The sequence below is a fragment of the Cololabis saira genome, chromosome 7, assembly GCF_033807715.1.
Source record: "Cololabis saira isolate AMF1-May2022 chromosome 7, fColSai1.1, whole genome shotgun sequence".
Taxonomy (NCBI): Eukaryota; Metazoa; Chordata; class Actinopteri; order Beloniformes; family Belonidae; genus Cololabis; species Cololabis saira.
The window spans coordinates 934,226-951,732 of NC_084593.1; the positions used below are offsets into that span (position 1 = coordinate 934,226).

At 50.5% G+C, this 17,507-nt stretch overlaps 1 protein-coding gene across 5 annotated transcripts in view; it reads left to right on the forward strand.

The window, feature by feature from the left end:
• The window catches only part of slc44a1b (solute carrier family 44 member 1b), a 52,967-nt gene extending 36,155 nt beyond the window's left edge, over nt 1–16,812 (forward strand). For 3 of the 5 annotated variants that reach the window (XM_061724703.1, XM_061724704.1, XM_061724707.1), the window contains 5 exons: nt 1,305–1,630; nt 2,600–2,683; nt 2,896–3,033; nt 3,283–3,519; nt 10,698–11,148. In XM_061724703.1, coding sequence (XP_061580687.1) covers nt 1,305–1,630; nt 2,600–2,683; nt 2,896–3,033; nt 3,283–3,519; nt 10,698–11,105 — 1,193 coding nt within the window. In that variant the 3' untranslated portion in view covers nt 11,106–11,148. Of the gene's footprint in view, nt 1–1,304; nt 1,631–2,599; nt 2,684–2,895; nt 3,034–3,282; nt 3,520–10,697; nt 11,149–15,772; nt 16,029–16,514 lie in introns of those variants that run through there. The other 2 variants (XM_061724705.1, XM_061724706.1) reach the window with 2 other exon arrangements.
• The last annotated feature ends 695 nt before the right edge of the window (nt 16,813–17,507 follow it).

Genomic DNA, 17,507 nt, shown 5'->3' on the forward strand with positions numbered 1-17,507 from the left:
CACTGACACTGCCGTTAGGGCACTGCCGTTAGGTCACTGCCGTTAGGTCACTGCCGTTAGGGCACTGCCGTTAGGGCACTGCCGTTAGGGCACTGCCGTTAGGGCACTGCCGTTAGGGCACTGCCGTTAGGACACTGCCGTTAGGACACTGCCGTTAGCACACTGTCGTTAGGCCACTGTCGTTAGGACACTGCCGTTAGGCCACTGCCGTTAGGGCACTGCCGTTAGGTCACTGCCGTTAGGTCACTGCCGTTAGGTCACTGCCGTTAGGTCACTGCCGTTAGGGCACTGCCGTTAGGACACTGCCGTTAGGTCACTGCCGTTAGGTCACTGCCGTTAGGCCGTTAGGTCACTGACACTGCCGTTAGGGCACTGCCGTTAGGTCACTGCCGTTAGGGCACTGCCGTTAGGTCACTGCCGTTAGGTCACTGCCGTTAGGGCACTGCCGTTAGGGCACTGCCGTTAGGTCACTGCCGTTAGGACACTGCCGTTAGGACACTGCCGTTAGGTCACTGCCGTTAGGCCACTGACACTGCCGTTAGGCCACCGTCATTAGGGCACTGCCGTTAGGACACTGCCGTTAGGTCACTGCCGTTAGGGCACTGCCGTTAGGCCGTTAGGCCGTTAGGCCACTGACACTGCCGTTAGGCCACCGTCATTAGGGCACCGTCATTAGGGCACTGCCGTTAGGTCACTGCCGTTAGGGCACTGCCGTTAGGGCACTGCCGTTAGGCCGTTAGGCCACTGACACTGCCGTTAGGCCACCGTCATTAGGTCACTGCCGTTAGGCCGTTAGGCCACTGACACTGCCGTTAGGCCACCGTCATTAGGGCACCGTCATTAGGGCACTGCCGTTAGGTCACTGCCGTTAGGGCACTGCCGTTAGGTCACTGCCGTTAGGGCACTGCCGTTAGGCCGTTAGGCCACTGACACTGCGGTTAGGCCACCGTCATTAGGGCACTGCCGTTAGGACACTGCCTTTAGGTCACTGCCGTTAGGGCACTGCCGTTAGCACATGACCATTAGCACACAACCGTTGGCACAGGAACATTAACCTACGACTGTTAGCCCACTGCCGTTAGCCCCACTGCCGTTAGCACAGGATTGTTAGCACAGGACCGTTAGCACAGGACCGTTAGCTCACTGGCTCAGCTAGCCGTCTTTGGTCCTTGAGGGAACCCGGAGCAGAACGAGGGGACAGGTCTGATCGAGTTCCGGCTAACGGGCCCCCTGGTCCTGGTTCTGGTTCTGGGTCCTGGTTCTGATTTCTAACCCCCCCCCTGGTCCTGGTTCTGGTCCTTTAGGGAACCCGGAGCAGAACGAGGAGACGGGTCTGATCGAGTTCCGGCTGACGGGCCCGCTGCAGTACCTGCCCTGGTACCACTTCCTGGGCCTGGTCTGGATCAGCGAGTTCATCCTGGCCTGCCAGCAGATGACGGTGGCTGGCGCCGTCGTCACCTACTACTTCACCAGGGACAAGAACCGCCTGCCGGTGACGCCGATCCTGTCGTCGGTGCTGCGGCTGGTCCGGTACCACCTGGGAACCGTCGCTAAGGGCTCCTTCATCATCACGCTGGTCAAGGTCCCGCGGCTAGTGCTAATGTACCTGCACAACCAGCTCAAAGGACGGGTAGGGATGCGTTTTACTAGCCCTTATTAGTATCTACTAGCACCTACTAGCTCCTACTAGCACTCACTAGCACCTACTAGCTCCCACTAGCACCTACTAGCACCTACTAGCACCCACTAGCACCCACTAGTACCGACTAGCACCCACTAGCACCTACTAGCCCCTACTAGCACCTACTAGTACCTACTAGCACCTACTAGCACCCACTAGCACCTACTAGCCCCTACTAGCACCCACTAGCACCTACTAGCCCCCACTAGCACCTACTAGCCCCTACTAGCACCTACTAGCACCCACTAGCACCTACTAGCCCCTACTAGCACCTACTAGCACCCACTAGCACCTACTAGCACCTACTAGTACCCACTAGCACCTACTAGCACCCACTAGCACCTACTAGTACCGACTAGCACCCACTAGCACCTACTAGCCCCTACTAGCTCCTACTAGCTCCTACTAGCACCCACTAGCACCTACTAGCTCCCACTAGCACCCACTAGCACACACTAGCACCTACTAGCCTCTACTAGTATCTACTAGCACCCACTAGCACCCACTAGCACCTATTAGCACCCACTAGCACTTACTAGCCTCTACTAGTATCTACTAGCACCCACTAGCACCCACTAGCACCTATTAGCACCCACTAGCACTTACTAGCCTCTACTAGTATCTACTAGCACCCACTAGCACCCACTAGCACCTACTAGCACCTACTAGCACCTACTACCACCCACTACCACCTACTGGCACCTACTAGCACCCACTAGCAACCATTAGCACCTACTATCACCTACAAGCACCTACTACTACCTACTAGCACCCACTAGCAACCACTAGCACCTACTAGCACCTACTAGCACCCACTAGCACCTACTAGCACCTACTAGCACCTACTAGCACCTACTAGGGAGATGTTTCCGTGGCGACAGAGCCCCGGTTCCTGGTCTAACGGTCTTGTCCCTGCAGGAGAACGTCTGTGCTCGTTGTCTGCTCAAGTCCTGCATCTGCTGCCTGTGGTGTCTGGAGAAATGCCTCAACTATCTCAATCAGGTGAGTGGTCGGCCTTAGCCCCGCCCCCAACTCTGGCCCAGCCCCCGGCCCACTGCCGTTAGCCCACAACGTTTAGCACACAACCGTTAGCTCAAAACCGCTAGCCCATGACCGCTAGCCCATGACTGCTAGCCCATGACTGCTAGGACCAGGTGAGCGGCTGGCCCCGCCCCCAGCCCCACCCCGGTCTCACCTGCCCCCTCTCTCCCCAGAACGCGTACGCTGCCACCGCCATCAACAGCACCAGCTTCTGCACGTCGGCACGCGACGCCTTCGTCATCCTGGTGGAGAACGCGCTGCGTGTCGCCACCATCAACGCCATCGGAGACTTCGTGCTGTTCCTGGGGAAGGTGAGGCGCCGCCGGGTCCTACTAGCATCTACTAGCACCTAGTAGCATCTACTAGTGCCTACTAGCACCTACTAGTACTTACTAGCGCCTACTACTACCTACTAGTACCTACTAGCACCTACTAGTACCTAGGTGTAGGTGCTAGTATGTGCTAGTAGGAGCTAGTAGGTGCTAGTATGTGCTAGTAGGAGCTAGTAGGTGCTAATAGGAGCTAGTAGGTCCCTGGTTAACTCTCCCTGCCACCCGTAGGTGCTGATCATGACCATGACGGCGTTTGCCGGCGTGCTGCTGCTCAACTCCCAGCGCGACTACGCGGAGTGGCTGCTGCCGCTAGCCATCGTTAGCCTGTTCTCCTTCCTGGTGGCCCACTGCTTCCTGTCCGTGTTCGAGATCGTGGTGGACGTGCTGTTCCTCTGCTTCGCCGTCGACACCAAGTACAACGACGGCTCGCCGGGACGGGAGTTCTTCATGGACAAGGCCCTGATGGTGAGAACGGGGGACCGGGGGGGACTGGACCAGACTAGACCGGACTACACTGGATCAGACTAGATTAGACCAGACTAGACCAGACTAGACCATACTGGACTGGACAAATCTAATTCGTTCTGTTACTCTGGATTCACACTAAAAGCACTAAAAGGCACAATTTTGAGTAAATATCAGTAGTGTGCATTAATTCAGACGTACTATTAAGAGCGCTGTTACGGCCCCTAACAGGCTCAATAAAGAGGTCGAACATAATTACCAGAAGTCAAGTAGTTGCGTTTATAAAAAATTAGTTTATTCCTAAACAAACAAAAATGAACTCCAAACCACAAAACAACAATTCCTAACAAATGATGATGAGCCAGCAAAAGAAACAAAGGAAGGGAAAGAGACACAGACCAACCCACAAAGGGCCGTCAGATCTGGGCTCTTCCCTCTACCCTAACCAGGTAAACAACCAACTAAACCTATCAGAAACAAAACCGGAAAAAAACATGACAACTGGACCCATCAGAATTAAAGTAGAAATTATAATAAACAACACAGGCTGCTGCTGCTGCTGCTGCTGCTGCTGACGGGTGGTGGAAGAGAGAGTGAACCAGGCTCCAACCTCCTCATTTTAAAGCCTCCCCCCAATCAGCCTGACTGAGTTCACCTGTGGGGACAAAGAAACAAACAGATTGTTAATATCATTTATGACCAGCAGGGGGGGAGGATGTAACACCCCCACCCTAAGTTACTGAACAATGCATTCTGAAAGAAACAAAAAAACAAAATTACCAAAACATTCAGAATACATTGTTCAGGAAACAAATTGTCACAGACGCGACAATGCGTCAGCCAAAACATTATCCCTGCCACGGACATGTTTGACCTCCACATTAAAGGCCTGCAGTCTCAAACCAGCTCATCAAACGCCTATTTTTATTCCGCATTCTGTGCAGAAAGACGAGGGGATTATGATCTGTATATACCACCACAGGAACACTGGTTGAGCCCACATAAACTTCAAAATGTTCCAATGCCATCACAAGCGCCAATGCTTCTTTTTCAATGGTTGAATACCATTTCTGATGGCGATCAAGCTTCTTTGAAAAATAAGACACTGGGTGCTCTACTCCATCAGCACCCTCCTGCAAAAGAACAGCGCCCACCCCAGTGTCACTCGCATCTACCGCTAACTTAAAAGGCTGATCAGACTGGGGCGCCACCAGGACAGGTGCATTCAACAGTAGACTTTTAGTCTGCTCAAACGCAGACTGGCAGGTATCAGTCCACTTAAAGCTCACCTTCGGACTAAGCAAATCAGTTAAAGGCGAGGCTACCGCAGAGAAGTTTTTACAAAACCCTCTGTAATAACCCACCATCGCTAAATAACGACGAAGCTCAGTGCGGGTGGTTGGAACGGGAAAAGCCACAATGCATTCCACCTTCGCCTGTACCGGACGAACCTGACCTCCCCCCACCACCTTCCCAAGATAAGTCACTGTTGCCTGCCCGAACTCACATTTAGACAGATTCACCATCAAACCTGCTTCCTTCAGACGACAAAACACTGTACGTAGATGCTCCAGATGTTCCCCCCAAGACTCAGAACACACAACCAGATCATCAAGATACGCTTCACAAAATGACAGACCAGATAGAACAACATTCACCAAACGCTGAAAGGTGGCCGGCGCATTACGCATGCCAAATGCCATCACCGTATATTGCAGAAAGTCATCAGGCGTAACAAATGCAGAGATCTCCTTTGCCCTCTCTGTCAACGGGACTTGCCAATAACCTTTCAATAAATCTAATTTTGTAACAAACCTGGCTCCCCCAACACGATCTACACAATCCTCCATCCTCGGAAGAGGATAACAGTCAGGTTTTGTTACTCCGTTCACCTTTCGAAAGTCTGTACAGAAGCGATCTTCACCATTAGCTTTATCAACAAGCAAACATGGGGAGCTCCACGCACTACAACTAGGCTCAGCAATATCATGCTGTACCATATAGTCCACCTGCTTCTTAAGACGACAACGTTTATCTGGATTAGCCCGATACGGATGCTGTTTAATGGCCTGTGTGTCACCCACATCAATATCGTGTTTCAACAAGTGTGTCTGAGAAGGAACATCAGCAAACAGTGTCCTGTTGGACTCAATTAACTCAACCAAATCAGAGCACTGCGACTGTGAAAGATGAGACAAACGAGTGGGAAGATTCTGCAAGACCTCGGAATTTGATAGCTTTCCATGGGTCAAAGCCCCATACAGAAACCCGTCACTCACTTCAGCACGGGACAGTTCCCCGGAGTCTTTCTCTGCTACAAGGCTAACACGCGGCCCAGCGACATCAGCACCAGACAGTGCCACAGACGTCACAGCAACTTTTCCTGCTTCACCGCTGGGCTGCATCTCAAGCTGCTCCTGCTGTCTCTCACAGTAAGGTTTCAACATATTAATATGACAGAGGCGAATTCTCCGCCGCCGATCGGGAGTGGCTACAAGATAGTCTCTGTCACCCACCTTTTCCTGGACCAAATAAGGCCCACTGTAGCGAGCCTGCAAGCTAGACCCAGGAATCGGCAACAACACCAAAACCTTGTCACCAGGCAAGAACTCTCTGCTTTTAGCGTGCTTATCAAACAATCCCTTCATCCTGACCTGCGCTGCTTCAAGATTGTCCCTGGCTATTTCACAAGCACGGTGTAGTTTGAACCTGAATTTACACACATAATCCAGCAAGTTTCGTTCAGTGTTTTCACCCAGCCACTTTTCTTTCAAAAGTTTCAAGGGACCACGTACCGTGTGGGCAAAAACTAGCTCAGCAGGACTAAACCCCAAAGATTCCTGAACCACCTCCCTGATAGCGAACATCTGCATGTGAACCCCTTCATCCCAGTCCTTATCAAACTCCAGACAATAAGTGCGTAGCATAGTTTTTAATGTCTGATGAAAACGCTCAAGTGCACCCTGACACTCAGGATGGTACGCGCTGGAATAACAATGTTTGATTTTTAGCTGCTTCAATACCTGAGAAAAAACACGTGACATAAAATTTGATCCCTGGTCTGTTTGTACAACTTTTGGCAAACCAAACAAAGAAAAAAATTTCGTCAGGGCCTTAACAACCACAGGAGTAGTGATCTTACGCAAAGGAAACACCTCTGGAAATCGAGTGGACGCACACATCACTGTCAACAAAAACTTATTACCAGTTTTTGTACGAGGAAGTGGACCCACGCAGTCAACCAAAACACGCTCAAATGGATCACACACTACAGGAATAGGATATAGAGGAGCAGGAGGAATGGTCTGGTTGGGTTTCCCAGCTACCTGACATACATGACAAGACTTGCAATGACGTGAAACATTCCTCTTCAGCCCAGGCCAAAAGAAATGTCTCAAAATACGATTGTAAGTTTTCTTGACCCCCAAATGACCAGCAAGAGGATTATCATGTGCTAGGTTTAAAATTTCTGATCTATATGGGCCTGGAATCACAACTTGAGACACCACACTCCAGTCATCTGCAGCCGAAGCACTCAATGGCGTCCATTTACGCATGAGTAAACCATCCCTCACAAAATAACCCGCTGACAAAGACTCCACTTTCTCTCCAGACACTGCAGTTTCAAACAAAGGGGACAAAGTAGCGTCATTTCTTTGCCTGGATATTAACTGATCACGAGACAGGGACAAATTTACCCCCTCAGGCAAAGTTTCTGCACTCAAATCACCACTCTCAGCAGACCCCGGAACACACAAGTGAACCTCACCAGGATCACAAAGAAAACTGTCACTTAAGTCAACATCTTTCTCCTCATTTCTATACATAGAGCGAGTAACAGCACAAGATGTGAAAACCTTGGGAAACTTCTGAGCCAGCTCATCTGGAGACTGCCTAACCGGGATCGGCGTCACTTCAGGTGTAACCAGAACCTTTCCACCAGCCAAATCGTTCCCCATTAAAAAAGAAACCCCCTTAATCGGGAAACTAGAACACACCCCCACAACCACTTCCCCTGAAAAAAGATCTGACTCAACCGAGATCCTATGCAAAGGCACGTATATGCCCTGCATGCCAAACCCCAACACTGGAGCATCAGAACCCACAGCACAGTCATCACTCAATGGCAAAACTCCCTCCATAATAAAAGACTGGGAGGCAGCCGTGTCCCGTAGCATCTTCACAGAAACTCCAAAACTGTTACCAGGCAAGGAAACAACCCCAGCCATGACAAATGGTGCAAAATCTGCCAGCTCACTGGACCTTTCAGCCACCACAGTTTCGTCTATGATTTCATCGAGTTTATTTACCAAAGCTACCGATATTGTATTTCGCCTTTTCAAAACAGGACAGCCTGCCACAATATGTCCCATTTTCTTACAGTAGAAACACATCACATTATCCTTGTCCTTCAAATCCTTATCAGCATCTAATGAACCTGAACTGCCACCCTGAGACACACCAGCCAGACTTTTAGCATTATCCCTCCCTTCATCATTTGTAGCAAAATGCCTGTTAGTATAACTGAAAGGACGATCCACAAAAACAGCCTTGTGAGAAAGGACATACTCGTCGACTAACACAGCAGCTTTAAAAACATCACTCACTTTGTGTTCACTCAAGTAAGTTGACACTCTCTCTGAGAGACAGTTTTTAAAATCCTCCATTAAAATCAACTGTTTAAGTTGCTCAAAATTGTCAACCCCGTTAGATGTACACCAGCGATCAAAAAGAGCCTCCTTCTCCCCAGCAAATTCAACATAAGTCTGAAGACCCTGCTTTTTTAACCTTCGAAACTTTTGACGGTACGCTTCTGGCACCAGCTTGTACGCTCTAAGCACAGCAGCTTTTACTTCGTCAAAATCCCTACTGTCTTCCGTCGGAAGTGATGCGTAAACTCTCTGTGCTTTACCACTGAGGACACACTGTAACAACAACGTCCACACATCTTTCGGCCACTTCAGTGCAGAAGCCACCCGCTCAAACAAGATGAAATACTGGTCAACATCTTTTTCATCAAAAGGAGGGACTAAGCGGATGTTTTTACTCACATCAAAATCTGTGGACCTTGCAGAACCCTGAGAAGAAACACCAAGCTCTATTTCACGCATGCGAATTGTCGTCTGCTGTTCAATCTTTTTCATTTCAATATCATACATCATTTCCTTTTCTTTCAAAGCCAAACGCTGTAACTCAACATCCAGTTCTTTAAGTCTTACTGCCTCATCAGTTTGACCAAACCGCTCAGGAGACTTTGGAGCCTTCTGTAACTGCGGCAAAACACCTTTATCAATCAAGGCAGTGTATAACTCCGCCTTGATAGTTTGTTTCCTAGATTGTTTTGAAGCAGGTACCTCATAGTGGTCAGCAATTAACAGGAGACTATCCTTAGTACACTGATGGAACACCTCTAAGGTAGGAGATTCAACAAACTGCTCCAACTCAAACTCCATCTTCAAGAGAGCAAAACTACAACCACACACACACACTACTGCAACCAGCCTTAAACAGCAAACTACTGACTTACCAATTTACTGCACACCAAATCACAAGTTGCAGTCAAATCACAAGCATTTCCAAAAAACCAACAAAACTGTGTACACAAAGTTACCAACACACAAAAGGCAACACACAGTACAAATGCCCAAAAGCACAAGTTACCTAAGACATCCAGCTTAACACAGGCCTACTGCCACTAAGCCACCAAATCTGGATGCCACATAAACCACACTGAAAACTTCAAAAGTCTTCAGAAAGTTTGGACGAGCCCCCAAATTATGTTACGGCCCCTTACAGGCTCAATAAAGAGGTCGAACATAATTACCAGAAGTCAAGTAGTTGCGTTTATAAAAAATTAGTTTATTCCTAAACAAACAAAAATGAACTCCAAACCACAAAACAACAATTCCTAACAAATGATGATGAGCCAGCAAAAGAAACAAAGGAAGGGAAAGAGACATAGACCAACCCACAAAGGGCCGTCAGATCTGGGCTCTTCCCTCTACCCTAACCAGGTAAACAACCAACTAAACCTATCAGAAACAAAACCGGAAAAAAACATGACAACTGGACCCATCAGAATTAAAGTAGAAATGATAATAAACAACACAGGCTGCTGCTGCTGCTGCTGCTGCTGCTGCTGCTGCTGACGGATGGTGGAAGAGAGAGTGAACCAGGCTCCAACCTCCTCATTTTAAAGCTCCCCCCAATCAGCCTGACTGAGTTCACCTGTGGGGACAAAGAAACAAACAGATTGTTAATATCATTTATGACCAGCAGGGGGGGAGGATGTAACAAGCGCACACGGCACTTCCTGCCGTAGGGGGGGGGGGGTTGTTACCATGGTAACCTGTCACAGCAGCAGTAGCAGCTCTGCTCTTTCCTGTTTATTGTGGCCCAAAAGAAGATTACATTATATAATATTATTAAATACAAATATTATAATATTAATATTATATAATAATATTATTATACTTAATATTATACTTATGACATATACGTATCACTTAGCAACCAAACACCGCTGCATTGCATTGTGGGAAGTTTCTGCTCGGCTAGTGTCCATCAATCCATGAGTATGGATAGTACATACTATTGAGTATGGATAGTACATACTACTGAGTATGGATAGTACATACTATTGAGTATGGATAGTACATACTATTGAGTATGGATAGTACATACTACTGAGTATGGATAGTACATACTATTGAGTATGGATAGTACATACTACTGAGTATGGATAGTACATACTACTGAGTATGGATAGTACATACTATTGAGTATGGATAGTACATACTACTGAGTATGGATAGTACATACTAGTGAGTATGGATAGTACATACTACTGAGTACATTTTAATGTTTCGGACGCACTAAAAAATCTCGCACACTCATTTTGCTACTCATTAGGAGGAAGTTTGGGATTTCGGACGCAGCGATTGTCTATGAGAGCTGCTACCATTCATTGTAAATGACAGTTTGCTGCACTCTGACGCGTCTCTGGCCCCGCCCCCAGTATGTTGGCCCCGCCCACCCTCTAACCTTTGTCTCTGGCCCCGCCCACCCCTCTAACCTTTGTCTCTGGCCCCGCCCCCAGTATGTTGGCCCCGCCCACCCTCTAACCTTTGTCTCTGGCCCCGCCCACCCCTAACCTTTGTCTCTTGCTCCGCCCCCAGGAGTTCGTGGAGAGCAGCCGGCGGTTGGAGCGCGCGGCGGAGCGTGGGCGGAGCCGGGTGAAGGAGGCGGAGATGAAGCCCATGGTGAGTGAGTGCGGAGGGGGCGTGGCTAGCCCGGAGGGGGCGGGGCCGGGGGGCCAGGGCGGGGAGTGGGCGGAGCTCCAGGAGTTCCAGGTGTACTACCTGCTGGTGGGCGTCCTGGTGGACTGGGCGCTGGCGGAGCCGCGGGACTTGGTGCTGGTGCTCAGCGAGGACGTGCTGCTCTTCCTGCTCGTGTACCTGCCGGCCTCCACCCTCTTCCTGGTGGTGGCGCTGCTGCGGGCGCCAGGCCCCGCCCCCCTCGCTGCAGGCCCCGCCCCCCTCGCCAAAGCCGCCCAAGCCGCCGGCTCCGCCGCCATCGCTAGCTGACGCAGCCGCGCCTTCGCCTTCATCTCCATCATCACCATCATCATCATCATCATCATCATCATCATCATCACCATCATCATCCTCACCTTCATCATCATCAGAATCTCTGGGACTGAACTTTGTGTTTCTGATCCATTTTTTTACTTTTGTAACTTTTTTTACTCCCGTTTTTTTTATAAAAGTGTCGTTTCTGCAGCTCCGTGTCCGAGTGTCTGTTTGTTTATGCTAAAGGAGGAACGAGGACCCAGCAGACAGGCCTGTGGCCCCGCCCCCTTGGCCTCTGGCCCCGCCCCTGGTCATGTGGCCCCGCCCCCTGGCCCGTAACTGAGCTAGCTGAGGCTAACTGAGCTAGCTGAGGCTAACTGAGCTAGCTGAGGCTAACTGAGCTAGCTGAGGCTAACTGAGCTAGCTGAGGCTAACTGAGCCTGGGCTATGGGGGTATAAATTGTGAGGAAAACTGAAATTCCTGCTCGGTAAAGTGACAAAATATGAAGAATAATTCTAGAATAGAATAGAATAGAATAGAATAGAATAGAATAGAATAGAAGACTTTATTGATCTCCCAGAGGAGAAATTCAGTCGTGCAGCCAAAACACACACACACTTTATACAATTTTTTTTAAATAGAAATAACCAATAAGTTAAATAATAAAAAGAGCGATATAAAAAGTAGAAAAAGAGTATGTACAAGAGAGAAAAAAATAGTAAACACCAAAAAAAAAAAAAGAAAAGGATAATATTTACAAAAAAATTACAAATATTTTCAAAAATACTTGAGGTATTTGAGTTAATATAATAATAATAATAATAATAATAATAATAATAATAATAATAATAATAATAATAATAATAATAAATAACTTCATAAGAACTAAATTTGAAAAGAAAAAACAGGAATTATATCATGGAGGCAAAAATAATCTGAGGGTTTAAATGTGCATCATTACAAAAACCGTTGTTACTTACCTGAAGGCCCCGCCCCCCGGGCTGTGGCCCCGCCCCTTGACCTCTGGCCCCGCCCCTTGACCTCTGGCCCCGCCCCTTGACCTCTGGCCCCGCCTCCTGTCTGCTGGGTCCTCCTCCCCTCCCTGTGGCTAACGTGGATTTACAGTCTGAGGTTCCATGTGGTACCAGGACCGCGGGTCGGGTCCTGGTCCTGGTCCCGGGTCGGGTCCTGGTCCCAGTCCTGGTCCCAGTCCTGGTCCCGGGGGGGGTCGGGGGGAACAGAACCAATCAGGGCCCCAGGTCCCGGGTCGGGCCCCGGTCCCGGGTCCTGGGGGGGTCGGGGGGAACAGAACCAATCAGGTTCCCAGGTTCCGGGTTTAGAGATGGAGACCAGGTTCTGGTTCTGCCAGGAGGTGAACCGGTTCCGTCTTTAGAGGTTCAGGCCCGGCAGGATCCAGGACCGGTGGGGGTGACGGGTATAGGTGGGGGTGATGGGTACAGGTGGGGGTGATGGGTACAGGTGGGGGTGATGGGTACAGGTGGGGGTGATGGGTATAGGTGGGGGTGATCGGTATAGGTGGGGGTGACGGGTACAGGTGGGGGTGATGGGTACAGGTGGGGGTGACGGGTACAGGTGGGGGTGACGGGTATAGGTGGGGGTGATGGGTATAGGTGGGGGTGATGGGTACAGGTGGGGGTGATGGTTATAGGTGGGGGTGATGGGTACAGGTGGGGGTGATGGGTACAGGTGGGGGTGACGGGTACAGGTGGGGGTGACGGGTATAGGTGGGGGTGATGGGTACAGGTGGGGGTGACAGGTATAGGTGGGGGTGATGGGTACAGGTGGGGGTGACAGGTATAGGTGGGGGTGATGGGTACAGGTGGGGGTGATGGGTACAGGTGGGGGTGATGGGTACAGGTGGGGGTGATGGGTACAGGTGGCCGTCGTCTGCGTAGAGGATGATGTCACCAGAAACCACCAGGGGGGGGGGGGGCGGGGAGGGGGGTCCTGGTACTGGGTTAGGGGTCTCGGGTTCTGGGGGGTTCTGGTTCAGGAGGTTCTGGTTCTGGTTCAGGTTCTGGTTCAGGTTCTGGTTCAGGAGGTTCTGGTTCTGGTTCTGGAGGTTCTGGTTCAGGTTCTGGTTCTGGTTCAGGAGGTTCTGGTTCAGGAGGTTATGGTTCTGGTTCTGGTTCAGGGGGTTCTGGTTCTGGTTCTGGTTCTGGTTCAGGGGGTTCTGGTTCTGGTTCTGGTTCTGGTTCAGGGGGTTCTGGTTCTGGTTCTGGTTCTGGTTCAGGGGGTTCTGGTTCTGGTTCAGGAGGTTCTGGTTCTGGTTCTGGTTCAGGTTCAGGAGGTTCTGGTTCAGGAGGTTCTGGTTCTGGTTCTGGTTCAGGAGGTTCTGGTTCTGGTTCAGGTTCTGGTTCTGGTTCAGGAGGTTTTGGTTCTGGTTCAGACTGTCATCATCTTCCTCCACTAACATCCATCTTCTGCATCTTCATGCTGCTCACTGCACGGGGGTGGAGCCTAGCGGAGCTCCGGCGCTATCTAGGGGCGCTAGCAAGTAGCTAGGGGCGCTAGCAAGTCTTTAGGGGCACTAGCAAGTCTTTAGGGGCGCTAGTAAGTCTTTAGGGGCGCTAGCAAGTCTTTAGGGGCGCTAGTAAGTCTTTAGGGGCGCTTGCAAGTCTTTAGGGGCGCTTGTAAGTCTTTAGGGGTGCTAGCAAGTCTTTAGGGGCGCTAGCAAGTCTTTAGGGGCACTAGCAAGTCTTTAGGGGCACTAGCAAGTCTTTAGGGGCGCTAGCAAGTCTTTAGGGGTTGCTAGCAAGTCTTTAGGGGTGCTAGCAAGTCTTTAGGGGTGCTAGCAAGTCTTTAGGGGCACTAGCAAGTCTTATGGGGCTCTAGTAAGTCTTTAGGGGCGCTAGTAAGTCTTTAGGGGCGCTAGCAAGTCTTTAGGGGTTGCTATCAAGTCTTTAGGGGTGCTAGCAAGTCTTTAGGGGCACTAGCAAGTCTTATGGGGCGCTAGCAATTCTTTAGGGGTGCTTGCAAGTCTTTAGGGGTGCTAGCAAGTCTTATGGGGCGCTAGCAAGTCTTTAGGGGCGCTAGCAAGTCTTTAGGGGTGCTAGCAAGTCTTATGGGGCACTAGCAAGTCTTTAGGGGCTCTAGTAGGTCTTTAGGGGCGCTAGTAAGTCTTTAGGGGTGCTAGCAAGTCTTTAGGGGCACTAGCAAGTCTTTAGGGGTGCTTGCAAGTCTTTAGGGGTGCTAGCAAGTCTTATGGGGCGCTAGCAAGTCTTTAGGGGTGCTTGCAAGTCTTTAGGGGTGCTAGCAAGTCTTATGGGGCGCTAGCAAGTCTTTAGGGGTGCTTGCAAGTCTTTAGGGGTGCTAGCAAGTCTTATGGGGCGCTAGCAAGTCTTTAGGGGCGCTAGCAAGTCTTTATGGGTGTTAGCAAGTCTTTAGGGGCGCTAGTAAGTCTTTAGGGGCGCTAGCAAGTCTTTAGGGGCGCTAGCAAGTCTTTAGGGGCGCTAGTAAGTCTTTAGGGGCGCTAGCAAGTCTTTATGGGCGCTAGTAAGTCTTTAGGGGCGCTAGCAAGTCTTTAGGGGCGCTTGTAAGTCTTTAGGGGCGCTAGCAAGTCTTTAGGGGTGCTAGCAAGTCTTTAGGGGCGCTAGTAAGTCTTTAGGGGCGCTAGCAAGTCTTTAGGGGCGCTAGCAAGTCTTTAGGGGCGCTAGTAAGTCTTTAGGCGCTAGCAAGTCTTTAGGGGCGCTAGCAAGTCTTTAGGGGCGCTAGCAAGTCTTTAGGGGTGCTAGCAAGTCTTTAGGGGCTAGCAAGTCTTTAGGGGCGCTAGCAAGTCTTTAGGGGCGCTAGCAAGTTTTTAGGGGCGCTAGCAAGTCTTTAGGGGCGCTAGCAAGTCTTTAGGGGCTAGCAAGTCTTTAGGGGTGCTAGCAAGTCTTTAGGGGCGCTAGCAAGTCTTTAGGGGCGCTAGTAAGTCTTTAGGGGCCCTAGTAAGTCTTTAGGGGCTAGCAAGTGTTTAGGGGCGCTAGCAAGTCTTTAGGGGCGCTAGCAAGTCTTTAGGGGCGCTAGCAAGTTTTTAGGGGCGCTAGCAAGTCTTTAGGGGCGCTAGTAAGTCTTTAGGGGCCCTAGTAAGTCTTTAGGGGCTAGCAAGTGTTTAGGGGCGCTAGCAAGTCTTTAGGGGCGCTAGCAAGTCTTTAGGGGCGCTAGCAAGTTTTTAGGGGCGCTAGCAAGTCTTTAGGGGCTAGCAAGTGTTTAGGGGCGCTAGCAAGTCTTTAGGGGCGCTAGCAAGTCTTTAGGGGCGCTAGCAAGTCTTTAGGGGCGCTAGCAAGTTTTTAGGGGCGCTAGCAAGTCTTTAGGGGCGCTAGCAAGTCTTTAGGGGCTAGCAAGTCTTTAGGGGTGCTAGCAAGTCTTTAGGGGCGCTAGCAAGTCTTTAGGGGCTAGCAAGTCTTTAGGGGCGCTAGTAAGTCTTTAGGGGCCCTAGTAAGTCTTTAGGGGCTAGCAAGTGTTTAGGGGCGCTAGCAAGTCTTTAGGGGCGCTAGCAAGTCTTTAGGGACCTCCAGGAACCTGTTGTCTGACGTCCACAATGCTGCGTAACAAACCCCAGAAAGTGCCGTCCTCTTCTTCAGGCTCCGCCCCCTGATCTCCCATGATGCCTTGCTCTAACCGCGGTGCCGCTGCCGCTGTGCTACGTCTAACCTTGTAACCTTGTTTCCTGTTTCAGGCTCCGGGGACGAGTTCAGCTTGACCAAACGCAGCCGCTGGGACTCAAAGAGACATTCCAGAAGTTTATTTTTACCGACGTGTAACATGTTTACTAAGTTTCACTCCAGGGAAAGATATTTTACTAGTAACCAGTTAACCAGTTAACCGCTAACCAGTTAACCGTTAACGAGCACTTTATACCGGCGCTGCAGTTTCAACCGGCTGATGCATCTTTTCCTAGTGATGTCTTTTTTACCAACTCACTGAACTCATCGCCGCTAGCGCCGACCGTGCTAACCGCGCCGACCGCGCTCACGCTTGTTGCTAACGGGGCCGGGTGGAGCTGTTGCCATGGAGACCGTCCAGGGTTTCCAGCAGAGGAGGCCGCCGACACCCGGAGCCACGCCCCCAGGAGGACAGTGGGCGGAGCTTCCCGCTGCGGTGGGCGGAGCGAAGACAGTCAGCAATAACTGCATCATGTGACCACAACAAGTCTTCCGAGGAGGTCGTTACCCCGAGGAACCGCCGCCCGGCGCCGGCGGACCAAGCTCCAAACCAGCCCCTCGTGTTGGCCCTCCGGCCGCCCTGCCGCCCTCTGATTGGCCCTCCGGCCGCCCTGCCGCCCTCTGATTGGCCCTCCGGCCGCCCTGCCGCCCTCTAATTGGCCGAGGCGGGACCCGGCGCCGCCCCCCCAGACTTTACTGTTTAGAGACTAGTTTGGTCTGTTTCCTCTGAACAAGTGTCTCATGAATCTCTTTCAGAAGTACTTTCGCCGCCGGCGCCGGGTCTAGGCGGCGCCGCGGACCTGCGCGGGGAAGCTAGCCCAGCTAGCGCTTGACCGTCTCTCCTCTGGATTTCCTGAAACCCTGTGGAGTGATGCTGCTAACAGCTGCAATAACCGAAGCGGCAACGGCGGCGGCATGCAGACCGTTCTCCCGACACCGAACCAGAACCAGGACCCTGGAAGGCTACGTTTCCAGCGGGCGGGGGCTAAACACGAGAGACGACGAAACGAAGAAGAAACTTCCCTGTTAAAGTATCGAAGTCGGTTCGGCCACGTTTGAGTTCGTTATTTCCAATAAACTCCTAATACTACGTTGGAGTTAGCCGGTTCCAGTAAATATGCTAATGCTACTTTAGAGTTAGCTGGTTCCAGCTAACTCGTGTAGCTACATTGGAGTTAGCTGGTTCCAGTAAATGCGCTAATGCTACTTTAGAGTTAACTGGTTCCAGCTAACTCGTGTTGCTACATTGGAGTTAGCTGGTTCCAGTAAATGCGCTAATGTTACTTTAGAGTTAACTGGTTCCAGCTAACTCGTGTTGCTACATTGGAGTTAGCTGGTTCCAGTAAATGCGCTAATGCTACTTTAGAGTTAACTGGTTCCAGCTAAGTCGTGATGCTACGTTGGAGTTAGCTGGTTCTAGTAAATATGCTAATGCTACTTTAGAGTTAGCTGGTTCCAGCTAACTCGTGTTGCTACGTTGGAGTTAGCTGGTTCTAGTAAATATGCTAATGCTACTTTAGAGTTAGCTGGTTCCATTTAACTCGTGATGCTACGTTGGAGTTAGCTGGTTCCAGTAAATACGCTAATGCTATGTTTGAGTTAGCTAGTTCCAGTAAACTTGCGATGCTACGTTGGAGTTAGCTGGTTCCAGTAAATGCGCTAATGCTACGTTAGTTAGCTGGTTCTAATAAAACAACTAATGCTACTTTAGAGTTAGCTGGTTTCAGTAAACGTGCTAATGCTACTTTA